This window comes from Notothenia rossii, assembly GCF_949606895.1.
Source record: "Notothenia rossii genome assembly, chromosome: 9".
Lineage (NCBI taxonomy): Eukaryota > Metazoa > Chordata > Actinopteri > Perciformes > Nototheniidae > Notothenia > Notothenia rossii.
This window is the reverse complement of record NC_136907.1, coordinates 9,426,867-9,443,150: the sequence shown is the minus strand read 5'-3', so window position 1 is coordinate 9,443,150 and position 16,284 is coordinate 9,426,867. Positions and strand designations below refer to the sequence as shown.

Genomic DNA, 16,284 nt, shown 5'->3' with positions numbered 1-16,284 from the left:
TTATTTCTGAAGAGTTTACGTGTTTGAAAAAGGATGGTTGTTAACAAGTGGCTGAATAGGACTACAGAAGTTGTCGAGGACGTAAACACTCACGCTAAGTTTGTTTGCCCTGTTCTGCTTGAAAGCAAATACCTGCGCTCTTGCAAACTGTTAAAACAAACGCTTCAACTTGTACAATTTTGAATCTGTATTTTTGAATATTGATCTTAAGTTGGCGTGACGTTGAAGTCGTGCGACCCTTCTGTATTTGGCTGTAGTTCGTTAATAGCATAACATTAGCATTTTGATCCTGGTGTTTAGATTTATGACTCGAAAATGATAAGAGTAGGGTAGACATGTGGATATTAACCAGCTGAACAAAATGTGCATTTATCAAACAGGTCCGTTTTCCACAGATCTAATTTTTTACAATATTCCAAAATCCTATGGAGAAATCCCATTGCGTTTTTATCAAGGCAACCCTTGCGCAGCTTACTTCCGGTTTGTCCTACAAAAATACGGCATCACTGCACCACTCTATAGTAACTTTACATTGAAATCTTTATCATTTTTTAGAGTTTTCATTCATAGAATTTTTTACTGTAAAAGGATTTGGACAAAAGAATGATAATCAAACAAAAAATGATCAAATAAGAAAAAATAAATAGAGCGAACATCACACGTCTCCCCGGAGGCTGTTTTGGCATCTCTACAACACATGTTGAATTCCTGCCAGCACTCCACCTGCCTCAACTCCAGACCGCAGGGCTCTTTGAAAGTAACGTGTATATTTACACCGTAGGCCTTTTTAACCACCTCTGGCCTCACCTTCCATTTCTGCCTGTGGCTTCGTGGGCTTCACTGCTCCCACACAATGTCTTTCACTTCCCTCCACCTCCACTCTTACTACCCAACAACCCTTTCTAGTCTCATTGGGACACAAACATTACCAGGGCAAATCAGACGTTTGGCAATAACTTCAATCAGCCTTATTGCAAAGTATCATTATACACAGTCCTCCCCATCTGTACAACCTGCTATCCCGGCAACACCTGCCTTGTAATACCAACTGAACAGCTGATCCACCTCTCTACACACATCAGCACCCTAATCACTGCCAAGGCATTGGAGAACTCCTCCAACCCAGCTTCCTCAAATGATCTACACGATGTCCTGAAATTTGGCTGGCTCCTTGATCACATCATTCCACTTATTGCTTCATTTGCCACCCAAATGACATGAGACTTAGATAAGCCAAATGTGTGTTATTGAAGTTTCAAGGCTGGCCCTCATGACAACAATCTTTGACTTCCACAGTAGAGTCCTTTAATGAAGATGTTGGCTCGCAATGAATCACCATCCATTCATGTAGTGGGTAGAGAAGCCCTTACAACTAGAAGGTCATACATTACAATTTTGCAATGCCGACATCCTGGATGTTTAACACCAACCTATTGGTTTAAACCAGGAAAATAAACGTTAAAGAATAAACTGTGTTCTAGATTTGGGAAGAAATCCTGATCAAAGTAATTTAAGAAACACGGCTGTGTTCAGGTACCAGACGTCATTTTATGATGCCAATTTCTGATGAAGCTTGAGCCTACGCATTTGACATGAATGTTCTCCTAAATTCAGAGTGTTAAGTATTCGTTATGTAATACAAATGACCATCCTCCTCCAGACTACACACTCAAGCCAACTCTCACTGCTTTTCCTACTAGCTGTAACTTAATTCCTTCAACATATCCACCTCCAAGCAGGTATTCTTTTCAATCCCATTTATTCTACCATCCTTTGGGAGTTGTTGTTCTCCTAAAACAAACCAGCAGTAATATAAATCAAGTTGTCCACACTAATCTCTATATTCAGGTGTTGCCCTGCTTCGATAAAGTCATGTCCTTTTTTCTTTCCTCTTAAAAAAGAAATGTAAGAAAGCATCAGTGAATGTACAGTCTCTCTCTCTCTGTCTCATGCTGGCCATATTTGTTTGTATCTCCTAAAGAGACTGTTTACGCTCCATATATTTCTCTCCTCTGTGCTCATCTGCTCCACTTTCTAAGCTTTCTCCCCCACTGTCTCCTCTCCCTCTCCATTCTGCCAATCAACTTTTCTGCTCAGTCACTTCCCCCCAACTGAGGCAAAGAGCCCGCCTCCCCTAGAGATGAATGACTGACAGGTCTGCAGTGTTAGCAACATCCACCCAGACAACAAGAGAGAGGCGCACAATGACTGGATTTCTCCACAAAGAGGAACTCTCAAGAGACAAAAGAGAGGGAGAAAGAGGGGGAGGCTGGAGAGAGAGAGGACATAACATTTCTAATTTTGCGGCATGCTTGAACTGTTGCAAACATTCACCTTCTATTTATATTAGTTATTCCACGTCCTCATTGACTGTTCTGCCTGCCTCTATGTCTCTTCATGGGTCATCTGTATTTCTCCCTCTGTTTGCAGAAGGATCCTTCCGAATATATTCCGTTTTCAAAGTCACCCTGTCTCCCTTTTTCTCCCTCTATTGTACTGTTCATATTTAAATGTTGTTGTCGAGGTTATTATAAGTAGTTGGTTTAACTGAGTTGCGTCATAGATAGGTTAAATTACACCCCAATATATCTTAATCAACCCATTTCAAAAAGGTTAGGCTTTTTTTCTTGGCCTGTGTTTGATTAGATGTTTTCATTTTTAAAAAGTACATCATTTCAAAAATAGTTTTCCTTACTGCAGTTTGATTGTGCCTATATTTTACACCATTCAAGACCAGAATAAAGTACTTCAATCAATGTGATGGACACTCGGCGGCGGCCCTGTAGCATCTAAACGTAATGTTCTCTTCGTGTTTCAACTCTATTTATTATTGTAGGATGGCTTTCAGCAAATGCGTGTTATGAACCGAGACACAGGACGCAGGACCCAAAAGCAGGACTCGAAGACAGTTGTCCAAAAATAGAATGTTCTTTAATAACAAAAACTAAATCGTACTTTCAAAAAATAGAAAGCAGTTAAATAGCCAAAGCTAAGTTGTACAGCAACACAAAAACTCACTTTGCAAAAGGTCTAAATCTCAAGGTAGGTATCAGGAGTAAAAAAAGGCCCAGGTTCTCACGACATGAAACATAACGAAGTGACAAAGGAACAAAGAAAAAACAGGGTTGCGTTCCAATAGTCTATTTAGCTTAGGAACCTTCCTAACCAAGTGAAATGACCCGGAGGTACGTCAGTGGCAGCCATGTTAAGTGCCGCTCCAATTCTCCAAATGAAAGGAAAGGAGGTTTCAAACTTTCTTTATAACCTCCTTTAGCTTAGGAACCACTGGACCTCCCTTACCGAAAGGAGAGGAGAAAATTCGGCCCCATAATGCCTTGCAGCCGCAGCATTTGCCGTCACACAACAGTCGGAGAAGTTATATCATGAAAGTTACGGTGCTTATTAAGCATTTTAAAACGTATGTGGTAAGTTGCCAAAGTGCTTTGTTTTGAACGTTCATCAGTATTATAATCAAAAAGAGAAATATGAACGTTAGTTTTTACTGAAATGATCAAATAAAGTCAACATTTCACTGAGCTGTGTGGGGTTTGTTCAACTTTTAAAAGATGTTTGAATGGTGATATACACCGTGATAGATGTTAAGGACTAACGTTTATAATAAATACATTTGTATTTATTTTAAGATATTTTCATACAGTCATACGTACTGTATTGGGATCATTTGTATTAATGTGGACCGGAGGGAGAGGGTGACGAGCATCAATTTAACTTTCCTTTTTTATTTCAATTACAACTTTGGTCATGAAGAATATGTTTCTCTGTTGTCCACGTTCATAAAGCATAAAACAACAGCATCAGAGCACGGTGCAGAGTCTCTAGATGAGTTTACAGTAGTCCCTCGTTCTTATTAAACATCCATGTTGTAGTCCGCTGTATAGAACACTGTAGTTTCCATAGTTTCCCCACAGCAGCAGACGCACACAATGACGTCCGCTGGCGCATCATAAACACATCAGATAGTGAAAGTGCATTCGGATTCTCTAAAGTACTGCAGTCTCTTCTCCTAAGTTCTTTTGAATTCTCCTATCCACTTTCCCTTAACCCCGTGACGTTTCACTCAGAGGTCAAGGAATAGGAGATAGGGTTAGAATTTAGGAGCTGATTTTTGGATTATCCGAACGCAACCCCTGGTTATATATAGGTGAGGGGGGTGGGCACAGGTGAAAACAATCAGGGCAGGGCCAAGCAATCTCAAGGGCGGGAAACACACAAAGGCAGGAAATGTGGGATCTGGGATGAGAGGAAAGATTACTTTCAAAATAAAAACAGGAAGTGAGAAGATCAAAACACAAAACTAGAGTAAAAACATAACTAAACCTAACATATCTGTGGAGTCACAACAATGCGCCTATTTCTCAAAGTTAGTTTATAATGTTTCTATCCAAGATGTTCCTAATTGTAAATGCGCTCGGCTCCCAAACAACACTATCAGAGAGATGGAGGAGCTCCCTTTATATATCCTATTGCTGTGTGACTTCAGTGTCTAGACCAATTTACCTTCTTGTCTCATGGCGATGTGAATGGACTCTGATTGCCTCTGTGTGCTTCAGTTGAGACGAATATTACAGAACATGCTTGCGCAAAGTTCGAGTTCATTAATTTCATTATTTGGCCCAAAGATTTCTCAGTTCTACTTTGAGAACATAATAACAGTTGTCTCACAGCAAGTAATACTTCACCGTTAAAGTGCGTCAATCTGTATGCACTCATGGCTTCTGAGCTGTTGCGTGAGCGTGCACAAGAGCGTGTGTTCATGCATGTGGGTGGTTGAGAGAAGGTATAATTGGCCTATAAATATCTTATCACATTTTAAGTGCCGCTGAATGGAGCAGCTGACATTGAGCTGCCATTAAAGTTTAGGGTTGTCAATCATCATATTTTTTACTTTGAGCTGCACCAGGAAACTTGACTCTTGCTTTCTCTGTGGAAGAATTTACATACATATTAAAGTGTTTCCTACCAGGAATATTTCACAAAAAAGTTAAACATTGATTCTCTAATGGGGACAAGTTTTCTTTTCCATCGAAACCGTTCTATTTGATTTAAGTTGATAAATCCTAACACTTTTCATGAAATATCAAGGGTGAGTAAGAACAAAGGCCATATCACTATATAGCACTTTTCATGCGTAAAATAGACTTGAGCTATCTTTATGTTGTTTTGATTTTAACTGGCAAGCACATTTTAAATGCGAGTTCTTGAAGCTTTTGAGCCTAACATGATAATTATTTATATAAAATTGTAAGTGCAGGCAGCAGCAACCCCAAGTATATTGTGTAAAACTGCCGTCTCACATTCAAATGTACATCCTTTGGTTCTCCTGCATGTATGTAGATTTCAAGCATTTAATAAAAACTCTGGAAGAAAATAAATACTATTTGCACCTGTGGAAAGTCTCAATAAAAAACACCTGGCATTATTTGGCAATGACTGTGGCGCAGTGCTGTGCTCAGAGCCCTGCATTGTTATCCGGAGCCAAGACCGAGCCATGGAAGTTTAGAAATGGAAATGACAAGCATAAAAGTGGAGGAATCTAACCCTTTCATATCGTTTCACAGAAGTGAGGGACGACTAAAGAAAATAAGATGGAGGGACACACAGGAAGGAGTGCTTGGGCAGGAAAGGAATTTCCAACAGTGACTAATCCTGGCAGCAGGGGTCAGAGGGCTGACTCAACATACAAGGAACTGCATCCCATCTGAGGTTTAAAACCATTTTCCACTCAAATCGCCTGCGGGTGAAGATAAACTGAATATATATACATTTAGAATAGTACAAAACACTCAATTAGATTTCACAGAGCAAAAGGAAATACATATGTTGCCGAATACCACCTAGGCTGCATGTTTTCCTTTGCCTTTCAGAGGAGCTGCACAGAAATAGGTAGCTGAACTTTAGAGCACTAATACACAGCAGGCTCCAGCTCCAGTGAGGTGTTAAGATGATATATTGTTCCGTCCACCATCTTCTCACATATCCTGGCTGCCGTGTGGGGTTCAGCGAGACAGGCCTGTTGGCAGCACCCCCCCCCCTTTCTGACCTGTCTTACCAGCACGACTCTGCGCCTAACTGACAGCTGACTACAACCAGGGAGCACTTTTGAGTTTCTATCAGTGCCAAATCATGATGTCCTCTCTGACATGAAACTCCCTGAGTATTCACAGAGAATAAATGTGGAAAAGGAGAGGACTGGCTGGACTCTGTGCCTTGGCATTTAAAACTGGACAGGTGCTCCACCTCCAGGATGTTGCCTTTAATTGGCCTAGACAGTGGGTGTAGCAACCTGATCCCCTCTTCTTTCATCAAGCCTAAGTCTGTTAACCTGATCACAGTATGAGGACAGAGACATGGTTAGAAACTCCTCTGCCTGTGCACATTTAATCAACATCACACACGTTTAAGGTGGAGGTTGTGCATGAGTTATTAATGCTTAATATATGTTTTCTCTTTATTCTACTCACCTTATGGTAAAAGAGTCTGACAAAAACTATTACAGTTGTGAGGCTACGTATACATGGGACACAGACGGTTTGCTCTTTTTGTGTGTGTGACTCAGACATCTTTTATTCATGAAAAAGACTCGCAGGAGCCATCTTGAAATTACATCTTTAATGGTCATTGATCCAGTCCACCCCAGGGAGCTGGATAGCATAAATGTAGTCCCAACACAGACTTTTTAAGTAGTGTGCAAGATTTTCCAACACCGCAGAAATGACTGAAAATGTGTTTCTTTTTACTGGAAAACTACTTGAAATTCTTGAACTTGGTTCTTATTTTAGCTTTCACGAGCACTCTCATTAACTTCAACATCATCCTCTTTGAAATAAGCTCCAGGAGCTATTGCCTATTCACTCTCCTCAATAGCTCTTTCAAGAGAAAACCTTCGAGTAATGACGGCCACCTCTTCTGCTCTCACTCACAGTAGTCAAGGACAATTATACATAAATGAAGAAATAGCCAAGATTATTTGAAAAGGTTGTTCAGACGCTGTTGGACTCTTCAGTGAGCTGGCAGACTTGAGTGATCGCACGCTGAAAGTCAGCAGACAACGACCTCAAACAGTGCAAGGTATGTCTGCAGAAATAGTTCCTTGTCCTTGACTAACAGGTTCGACAACAGAATATGGATGTGACCGCAAGCAAGTTTGAATCAAATCCTTGTGTTTTCTTCCTTAAGCCCCATTGGAATAGAGTTATCGCGTAACATGATGAAGCAATAACCTCTACAGTTTAGGTCAGAGAGTAGGATAATACTACTCCGATAGCAACATCCCCACCCTTATTTGAAATAAATATTCATTTCATCTTCGCCTTGCTTGGTCCCCACACAGCTCCCTCTGGTTCAGCGGTGTGTAAACAAGTGCTACATGTGGTGATATTGGCAGAGGTCTCTCTGGGCTACGGTGTGTAACTGAGATAGAAATATATCATTACTGGGTGGGGGACTGAGGGGATCTGAGGGACAAAGAGACTGAGAAATAAGAATATTGGATTCCGTTCCACACACACAAGCTTATGTCCTTACATGCAGGCTGTCTGCTCCATCTGTCTGTTTTGCTCACACACACACACACACACACACACACACACACACACACACACACACACACACACACACACACACACACACACACACACACACACACACACACACACACACATACACAGACACATATACTGTACACACACACACACACACACACACACACACACACACACACACACACACACACACACACACACACACACACACACACACACACACACACACACACACACACACACACACACACACACACACACACACACACACACACACACACACACACACACACACACACACACACACGCCCCCACACACACGCCCCCACACACACGCCCACACTTAGCATACGCTGTCCGTTAACTGCATTGGAATGGGTGATGGACTGCTCCAGTGGCTCTGCCTGTAATATAATCTTTTCTATTCCCCCAGATCCCACACCAATATGTCACAATTGTCATTTATTTCCAGCATGGTCGCCCACAATCAGATGGCTTTTTGCATTGAACACACCCTGATGCTGTCAGGATGATGAACACTTCAAGAGCAGTCACATACACCGACACGTGCATACATGCATTGTTTATTGCTTTGCCCTTTACGTTTGCTTTTGTACATCTATTTTGGAGATTTTAAATATGGAAAGAAAGTCAAAACGGCTGTCTTTTTTATTAATACAAGAAAGTGATTCAATAAGTGGCGGAGATGCATTTATTTTGTGACATTGGAGAACTAAATGTGTTGCCGTGCCAATCAAAATCTTGATAACTGACTTTTTCTTGAACAAAACACATTCTGAATATTCTTGACAAATGTTTGCACTGGGAGACAAACCGCTAATTATAAACGGACATCTACTTGTCTTGAAAGTTTGGGTTCTTAACTTTAAAAACATACTTTTTTAAGTTTGTATTAAATGTTAGAGTTTGAAAAAATCAGATTTGAATGTGAGATCAACACAGCTTGTAATAGTAGGAGATGTTTTAAAGGGAGGCTGATAAATGTGTTGACACAGATCCAATATCATCTCCCAACTACAGTTAATTAAATGGAAAGATACCATGATAACTGCTTAAAAGTGTGTGCAAAAGCACCATTGATTTGGGCTTATCTGCTTGCTTATCTGGACCCTGGGAAGCCCTAATGCCAGATAGCAGGCAGAGCTGTCTGGTCTTAAGCCGGGGAAGAGAGGGTGTAATGGCAGACAAGGAGGGAGCTTTCAGTGAATTTAGCGAGGGGAGGAACGTCACCGCCGATCGAAACTCCTGATGAGGCCAAATGCAGATCTGACAAGAATCTGCTAATCTGACATTTGTATAAAGTCTCATGGTTCTGCTCTCTGTTTGTGGACAATGTTCCCAAGAACTCTGAACAAAGAGAAACAGGACAACACATTGCTGTTGTTCTCTTCCTCATAATTTATATACATATAAGAACGGCCTCCTACAGTTTGATTTTTAGTATTTTACACGTTTTAAGGAATATAGAACATATTATACATTTAATAAGAAGGGTGAACACACATTGCATTTATGTATTGATTTTTCAGTGGTTGGGACCCCTCAAAGCTCAAGTCAGCATCCGCCCATCCATCAATCAATTAACCAAATTGTATTTACAGTATATATCACAAATACACAAGGCAACAGACGAGGGATCGCTTTTTTTTTAGGTTAGAAAAGTGTCAAAAGAACTATAATTTGGGTAGAGGAATGTGAGAATTTGGTTAGGGATACTGCCAAATATCTGGAACAAACTACCAGACACCTGCAGGTCCGCTGCAACTCTTTTAAATCCAGGCTGAAGACTGTTCTTTTTGCCGCTGCTTTTAATTGAACTATTCACATTTTACACTGCACTGTAACCTTTATCCATGTACCTGTGTTATTCATGTTTTCTTATCTTTGCTTTTTAAAATTTCTAATGTGTTTGATGTTCTTAATGTCTTTCATTTCTGTACAGCACTTTGAATTGCCTTGAAAAGTGCTATATATAAACTTGCCTTTCTTTGCCTTGCCTTGCTCTCCCAGGAAAGACAGATGTGAAAAGTAGTCGTGCGTATAAAATAACAAAGACAGTCCAAATGTTACAAATGATAATGTGTGTATGCATGTATATAACAATTAAATGAAGATGGATCCATTCACAGGCAGAGGTCGTTAACAAGGTGCAACACTGGCGTCAGGAGCAATTTGGGGCGAAGTATCTTGCCCAAAGACAGACGACATGTGTCCTGTGGGGGCTGGAATCGAACCACCCACTAACACTAACACCCTACCTCACAGCCACAGTCGCCCCTATTAACGTCCTTTACGAGCAAAGAACTACAACCTTGTCGAAGTGAATAATATTCTGATATAAAATTGGAGAGGGAATAGTCTAGTGTGCCGCGTTGAGGAGAGAATTATAGTATCTGACCTTAATGAGAAGGCGGATCCTCTCGAGACTTCCTTCTCTTCAAACCACCAAGGATATCTCTTACTACCTGTTAACTTTCCGTGGTAAATTAGGAGAACATTATGCCCTCGCTACGTTCCCATTTGCCTTACAGCTCTCTCTCTCTCTATCTCTCTCAGTAGTGGGCCACCGGGAGAAATAATAATCACCCGTAGAGACACAATAAGCCTGAAAGGAACAATAGTAACTCTGCTAATTAGTGTATATTCAATAAGCTTCATTTTCCTCAGTAGAGCAACAAGAGGGAATATAAAGTGGAGTGACAAATAGCTCAAATACAACAGCATGGTTTGGGATTACGAAATTGTGAGAAAAACAGTAGTATCTGAAGCATTAAGCATTTAATGAATGAAAGGCATAATACATCATTTCTATAGAACGTACAGTGTTATAACTATTATAAAGGGAATCAGGTCATACATTAAATATCAATAAATAGTGATAAGAGAATGATGATAGAAATACTTTTTTAATTCAACATGTTGCCCTTACGGTGTTTGGAAGAAAACATTTTTAAGTTGCTAGGTAATCTTTTTGGTGTACATTGTAATCTTGTATTTTAAAAATGTATTAAAATAGAGGTAAATACAAATATATTAAAACAACATAATTATAAATTTCTCTAAGAAGTGTCTTTGTGTTTCACAACCTGGATTTAATTGTTCTCTATGAGTTTCAGTCATCTGTTGGGTTACACTAAGGGCTGGGTATTATTTAAAAACTAAGATACCAGTACCAATACATTACATTACATGTCATTTGTTAGACACTTTTATCCAAAGCGACTTCAGTACTGTGGACAATCCCCACAGGAGCAATTTGGGGTGAAGTGTCATGCCCAGGGACACAACGACATGCTGACTGCAGTGGGACTCGAACTTGCTACCCCCTGATTCGAAGACCAGCACTCTATCTACTGAGCCACAGCCGCCCCTGTACCAGTACCCTTATAGTGATACCAATACCAATAAAGTACTTTGTTTGATTTGAGTCATTTAAACAGATGCAGTGAGCTGAGTAAAATACCTCCACATACACACATTTTAAAAGTGTTAAAATGATCAAAAATAGTAATCATATCATTATTACAGTTATCATACTGTGCCAAACCTTACGCCACAGGCTGTAGTTTAGCTGCTGCATAGAGGGCTGTGAGAAAATCCATACAAATACCGGTAGTTGTTTTTTCTAGATGTGGGAACATCTGCCTTTAATCTACTTCATTAAACAGCATAAAGATCTTTGTTAAAAAGTTCTGCAACTGTGCTGATGATCTGTGACAGTCTGCCCCACTGGGTTCTGCATTTTATTTGATACAAAACCGCCTCTGTTTTTCTCGTCCTCAAAAAACTCATTTCATGTCCCCAGCTCACTTTTCTTCAATATTCTGTCTCATTTGCTCTCGCTCTCTCCCGTTCAAACAATTACAAAGCGGATGGTTCATCAAGTAGAACAGAGCGGGGGCAGGGTGGAAATGAGGTGTGTAGTCCAGTCAGTGTGATTTAGAACATCTCTCTGATAACAAGCGAGGTTCATGTATCGGTCTCAGGCCAGAGGACACATGCTGAATCTGCTCTATTAGTAACAACTTGTTCAGAACTAAAATACTCTGGAGAGACTTCGACAACCATTACCATCAAAGTATTCTAAAACACAAATGCACATTTTCAGGCACATTTATGCTCAGTTTGTTTATCAAAAAGCACTGTCTGAGCCATGCTGTCTGTGTTTGTCAATATGTTTTCAACACAGTGGATATAGGGATGTCTCTCCATACACAACATTAAGTTGTAGGCTTAGTTAAGTAGTTAAAGAGCAACCATTGGGTGGGATTGGACAATACATCTGTTAATAGTCATTACTGTAGAGATCACTAAAAGCAAAGAATGATTAATGGTGTATTTTTAACACTAGAGTAAAAAACTAAATTACACCATTGAGAAAAGGCTAATGAGAAAAGTGGTCTGTAGTCCAATATTTTTTTCTAAAAAATGATTTGTAGAAAAACATGAGTAATGTGTGTCATTTGATGCTAACTGATAACACTAACAACGTTACAGCCAGATAAATACTTAATTAATGCTATTTTAAAAAATGCTCTAATTTACAACTGTTGTGGTAATGCAAAGCTACGTAGTGACTAACATCCTACTGGGAAATCACCTCCTCTAACTATATTTTACCGTCGTTTCTGATCCTAATAAACTGAGATTTGGGAGAACATTAACTCATCATATTTCATTTTTATAAAAAAAATGTTGTGTCAAATCTGAATCTGCATGGTGACAAGCAACAAATCTCCCTGTCAGGAAAAGTAAAGTTGTCTACTATGCTTAAAGGTAAATTCCGTTACTGGTCTTTTTTATTTTTGAAACAAATGTGATTTCAGCTGTGTTTCTGACTTTGTGTTATTGTGACTTGGATATGTGACGCAACTAAGTCATGGCAGGTGTAATGCTCAGGACCCAAGGAAGTGCAGTGTCCAGTGTAAAGTTGGTTATTATAGAGATGCTGCAAAGTGCATTGCCACAGGCGAAGTATTCGGTCTGTTGCGATTTAAAATACCAAAAGGTGAAACCCTGCACATACGGTCTGTATAATATCACCCTCACTGTATTTGTGAACCCATAGCAGTGATGCAGAAGAACATTCAGATTCAGATGTTGCTTACCTTTGACCTCCTTTTCATTCCTGAACCAGCGCAGGTCGGCAGCGGGCTTGCTGCCCTGGGTCATGCAGGTCAGAGTGATTTGGTCTCCCTCCAAGGCGGGCTTCGTCAGGCCGTCGATCTCTGGCTTCTCCGGGACACCTGAAGGGTGGAAACGTAGAAATCACAGCGATGGAACTAATTCACACACAGCGGCATGTCATTATGCAACGATAATATTGTTATGCCTTATTTGAAATTCTCCTCCAGCTCGGGCTCCTGCAGGGCGATGAGAGAGCAGACTACAGAGCAGCAGCCTGCTCCACAACGCACCAGGGAGGATTCTCGCTGACACAGTGCTGGATGGTCTCTCTCACCATTGGGCCGTCTAGTCGTTAAGGGTCAGTTCACCCAAATTACAGAAAAACACATATTTTCTCCCATACATCTAGAGGTAGCTAGCCAGGCAGATCATTTGTTTTTCCTTTATCTATGTTGGGATATATCTGTCTGTGTTCAACTCAAATACAATCAAAGTAAATAGAGTTTTCCTTTTTATGCTAACAGATTGAATTATTACTCTTTTTGAACTATTAACCACCCAATAAATAGTGAGAACAGAAAACAAAAAATTCCAGCTAAATAGCACAAGGTCTAAGTTAAAATAGGTTTCTTTGTGTGTGTTTGTGTAAATCACGGTAAGCAAACACAAGTGACCGCAGAGGAGGCTACGAGGTTGTACAGAAGATGTTAATTACTGGCCTTTCCCAAATGAGTGTTTTAAGTGTGTAGGGCCCTTCTAATGTCAATGAGCAATACGTCTGCCTCAGGCAGAGTCACTGAAAGGTCTGTCAGTCAATGCCATCGACTGGCTCTGGCCTTGTCTCTCTCATCACCTCCTGTAAGATTTATTTTCAGAAGCAAAGGTCCTTCTGTTTTCTGTTTACTATTCTCTAAGGGAAGAAACAGTAAGTACAGTATGCAGTGAGATCTATCCCTCCTCATCCAATTTAATACTATACATATTTCCCAATGTGTTCAAAGGATGGGCTTTATATATAAGTACTGTGCTGTATGTGTACGTGAGTGAATGAGGCAGTGTGGCCTGCCTCAGAAAAGGGTTTGATGGTTTTCCCCCAAGACTGAAGGAGAGCAGATCAAATACTAAGTTCATCTTAAACAGTGACGTTCCCCTTGGTTTGCTAGGGGCCGCTAATCCTTCTCCCTCTCTGTGTGTGCATGTGAGTGTGTAGTATTATGGGTGTGTGTGTTTCTCTGCTCATTTGTGCGTCACTGATTTGTATGCGCTGTGTTATATTTGTTGGTCTGCCGCTCAAGCATTTTCAAGAAATGACAATTAAATGAGAGCTCCATTTGTGATGAAAGATGGTTCTCATTGATATCTCTTTAAGATCTATTTAATCAAATCATTTTTGTGATTTATTTCCCAATAGTTAGGTATTTTGTCTCCAAATAAATTCCAAAGTATTATCATTCCTAGCACTCACCGTCCGGAAACAGACTTATTTTTTTATGTTAATTAAATCTCCCAGCCATTAACTATTGTTCAGTATTGCAAAAACATAATTTTCTCTGTAACCTTATTGAGCAGTAGCCTTTAATGTCTCTAATTCTCTAAATGCTTGTTAACATAGAGAGGCTGCTAATGGTCCTGGAGTGCACTAGGACATCTATTAACATTAGCGGGAACTAATTGGCAAGATAATAATCCCAGTGGCAGGAAATGAGACAATGCTATGTTTGTGTGGGGGTGATGATCACAACAAAACCATTACCGAAGAGTCCAATATTATGTTTTTATTTGTCGGCAGATGCTGGCATAAGCAACAGGCTATTTGTATCAACGGTTCATTTTTTCTGAAATACTTAGCGCAACAAATTAACCCATTTATTGTTAGTAATAAAAAATCAACAAAAAACATTATTAGCTATGTTGGTAACCTCCAGTAATTGGAAGAACAAACAATAAAATAAATAAAACGAACCCTGAAAAAAAACATGTTGTTCTTGCTTATGTTTAGAATTTGTTTCAAATGTGTAATTGGGTATGGATTTTGCAATTTGGCAAAACTGTATGTAAATATAGTCACGCTGATAAAGATATTTTTAATTGAATTAGAAGAACAGAAGCTTATCTATGACTTATGTTCTTCCCACTTATATACCAATTCTTAAGTCCACCTATATTTGAAAGTAATTGTGGCCAATTATTTACAAATGAACATTTCCTTCAAGCAGGAATTCTATTAAATGTTTAAAAAGGTACTCACCGAGAACAGTCAGGTAGGCTTTGGCCGTTCTCACAGGCATGGTGAAGAGGGAGCAGGTGTACATGCCTTCATCCGTCAGCGTGACATCACTCATGCTGATGGTCAGCTCGGACAACGACGCATGCATCAGCTCAATCCTGTTGTCCCTTAAAGCTGCACAGAGAGACAGACAGACAGACAGTCAGTAAACCTTATAAACCAGAAACCGTGTGAATGTTGATGTGTATCAAGTGCGTTTTGGTGTCTCTTGGGGAACACAATGCACAGAAACATTCAAAAGGACAGAGAAAATCAAAGAAAGATGGAAGAAGGAGCAGGCGGCCAACACATCAACCAATCTGAGATGGTTACAGCAAAGCACAAATCTAAAAAAAAGATCAGTAGTCTAATCATATTTTTCCTGTCTCCCTTAACTCGTGCATATTGTTGAAAAAAACACAGTTTGATCTTTACCACAAACACATTAAACACTTACAACCCTATCAACATGCATTTGACAATTTAGATATTTGCAATATTTACACACATGTATAAGCAGTGTTGCTTATTCATTTTGAATACTAATCTCTGTGATATCGTATAGGTTTTGCTAATTGTAAAATTAAAAAAGGTTTGAGCTAGTCAAACCAGGCTGGGTAAGCAATATATGCATGAATGTATTTAAATGCATAAAAAGTCTAAAATGGTATCGAAATATAAGTTCAAAACAGAACTTTCTGTCGAATCAGAAAATGAACGCATCGGTGCACCTTTACAGAAAACAAGACTGATGGCCTTGTCTGGTGGAAACCATCGTAGACATTTTACTTATATGAAAATGTAATCTTTCAAAAGACATAACGGGAATGGAAATCAATACTGCAATAACTGGCTGAAAAGATGGCCTAATGAGAATTTGGCAAGATGTGAGGGTTGAAATGGATTTGCTGAAATTGGCCGGCTTGTTGAAACATACTCCATGGTATTCAAAGAAGACTTTCTACTTCATATCTGTGATAGCAATGTTCCAGAATGGGGTGGCACCTTGAAAATGACGGGACTCATGCCTGCATTAGTATAAAAAAACCACACAGCACAAAATAATTGTTTTCATTTTGTTTGTAGAGGGTGATAAAAAGTGCATTCATTTTGTTTCACTGGCCTTGCTGCTCGAGAGATTTATGCAGGCCTTTCGTTTGCAAGTGCACCACCTTTCTACAAACCTTATTTAATATGAGTATCTCTCCATCACAGTGACTCTGAGCACACTTTGTTCAAGTGCAGTGAACCGTGTGTGTGTGTGTGTTTTTGTGTGTTTGTGTGACTGCAGCAGAGAAGAGGCATGGT

General features: G+C 39.8%; 1 protein-coding gene across 3 annotated transcripts in view; it reads right to left on the bottom strand.

Annotated features, from left to right (window-relative positions):
* Window positions 1-16,284, bottom strand: part of cadm2a (cell adhesion molecule 2a) — a 184,042-nt gene that overhangs the window by 25,458 nt on the left and 142,300 nt on the right. For all 3 annotated transcript variants that reach the window (XM_079647409.1, XM_079647411.1, XM_079647410.1), the window contains 2 exons: window positions 14,959-15,111; window positions 12,692-12,829 (listed from right to left, as the gene is read on the bottom strand). In XM_079647409.1, the coding sequence (XP_079503535.1) occupies window positions 12,692-12,829; window positions 14,959-15,111 (291 nt within the window). The remainder of the gene's footprint in view (window positions 1-12,691; window positions 12,830-14,958; window positions 15,112-16,284) is intronic.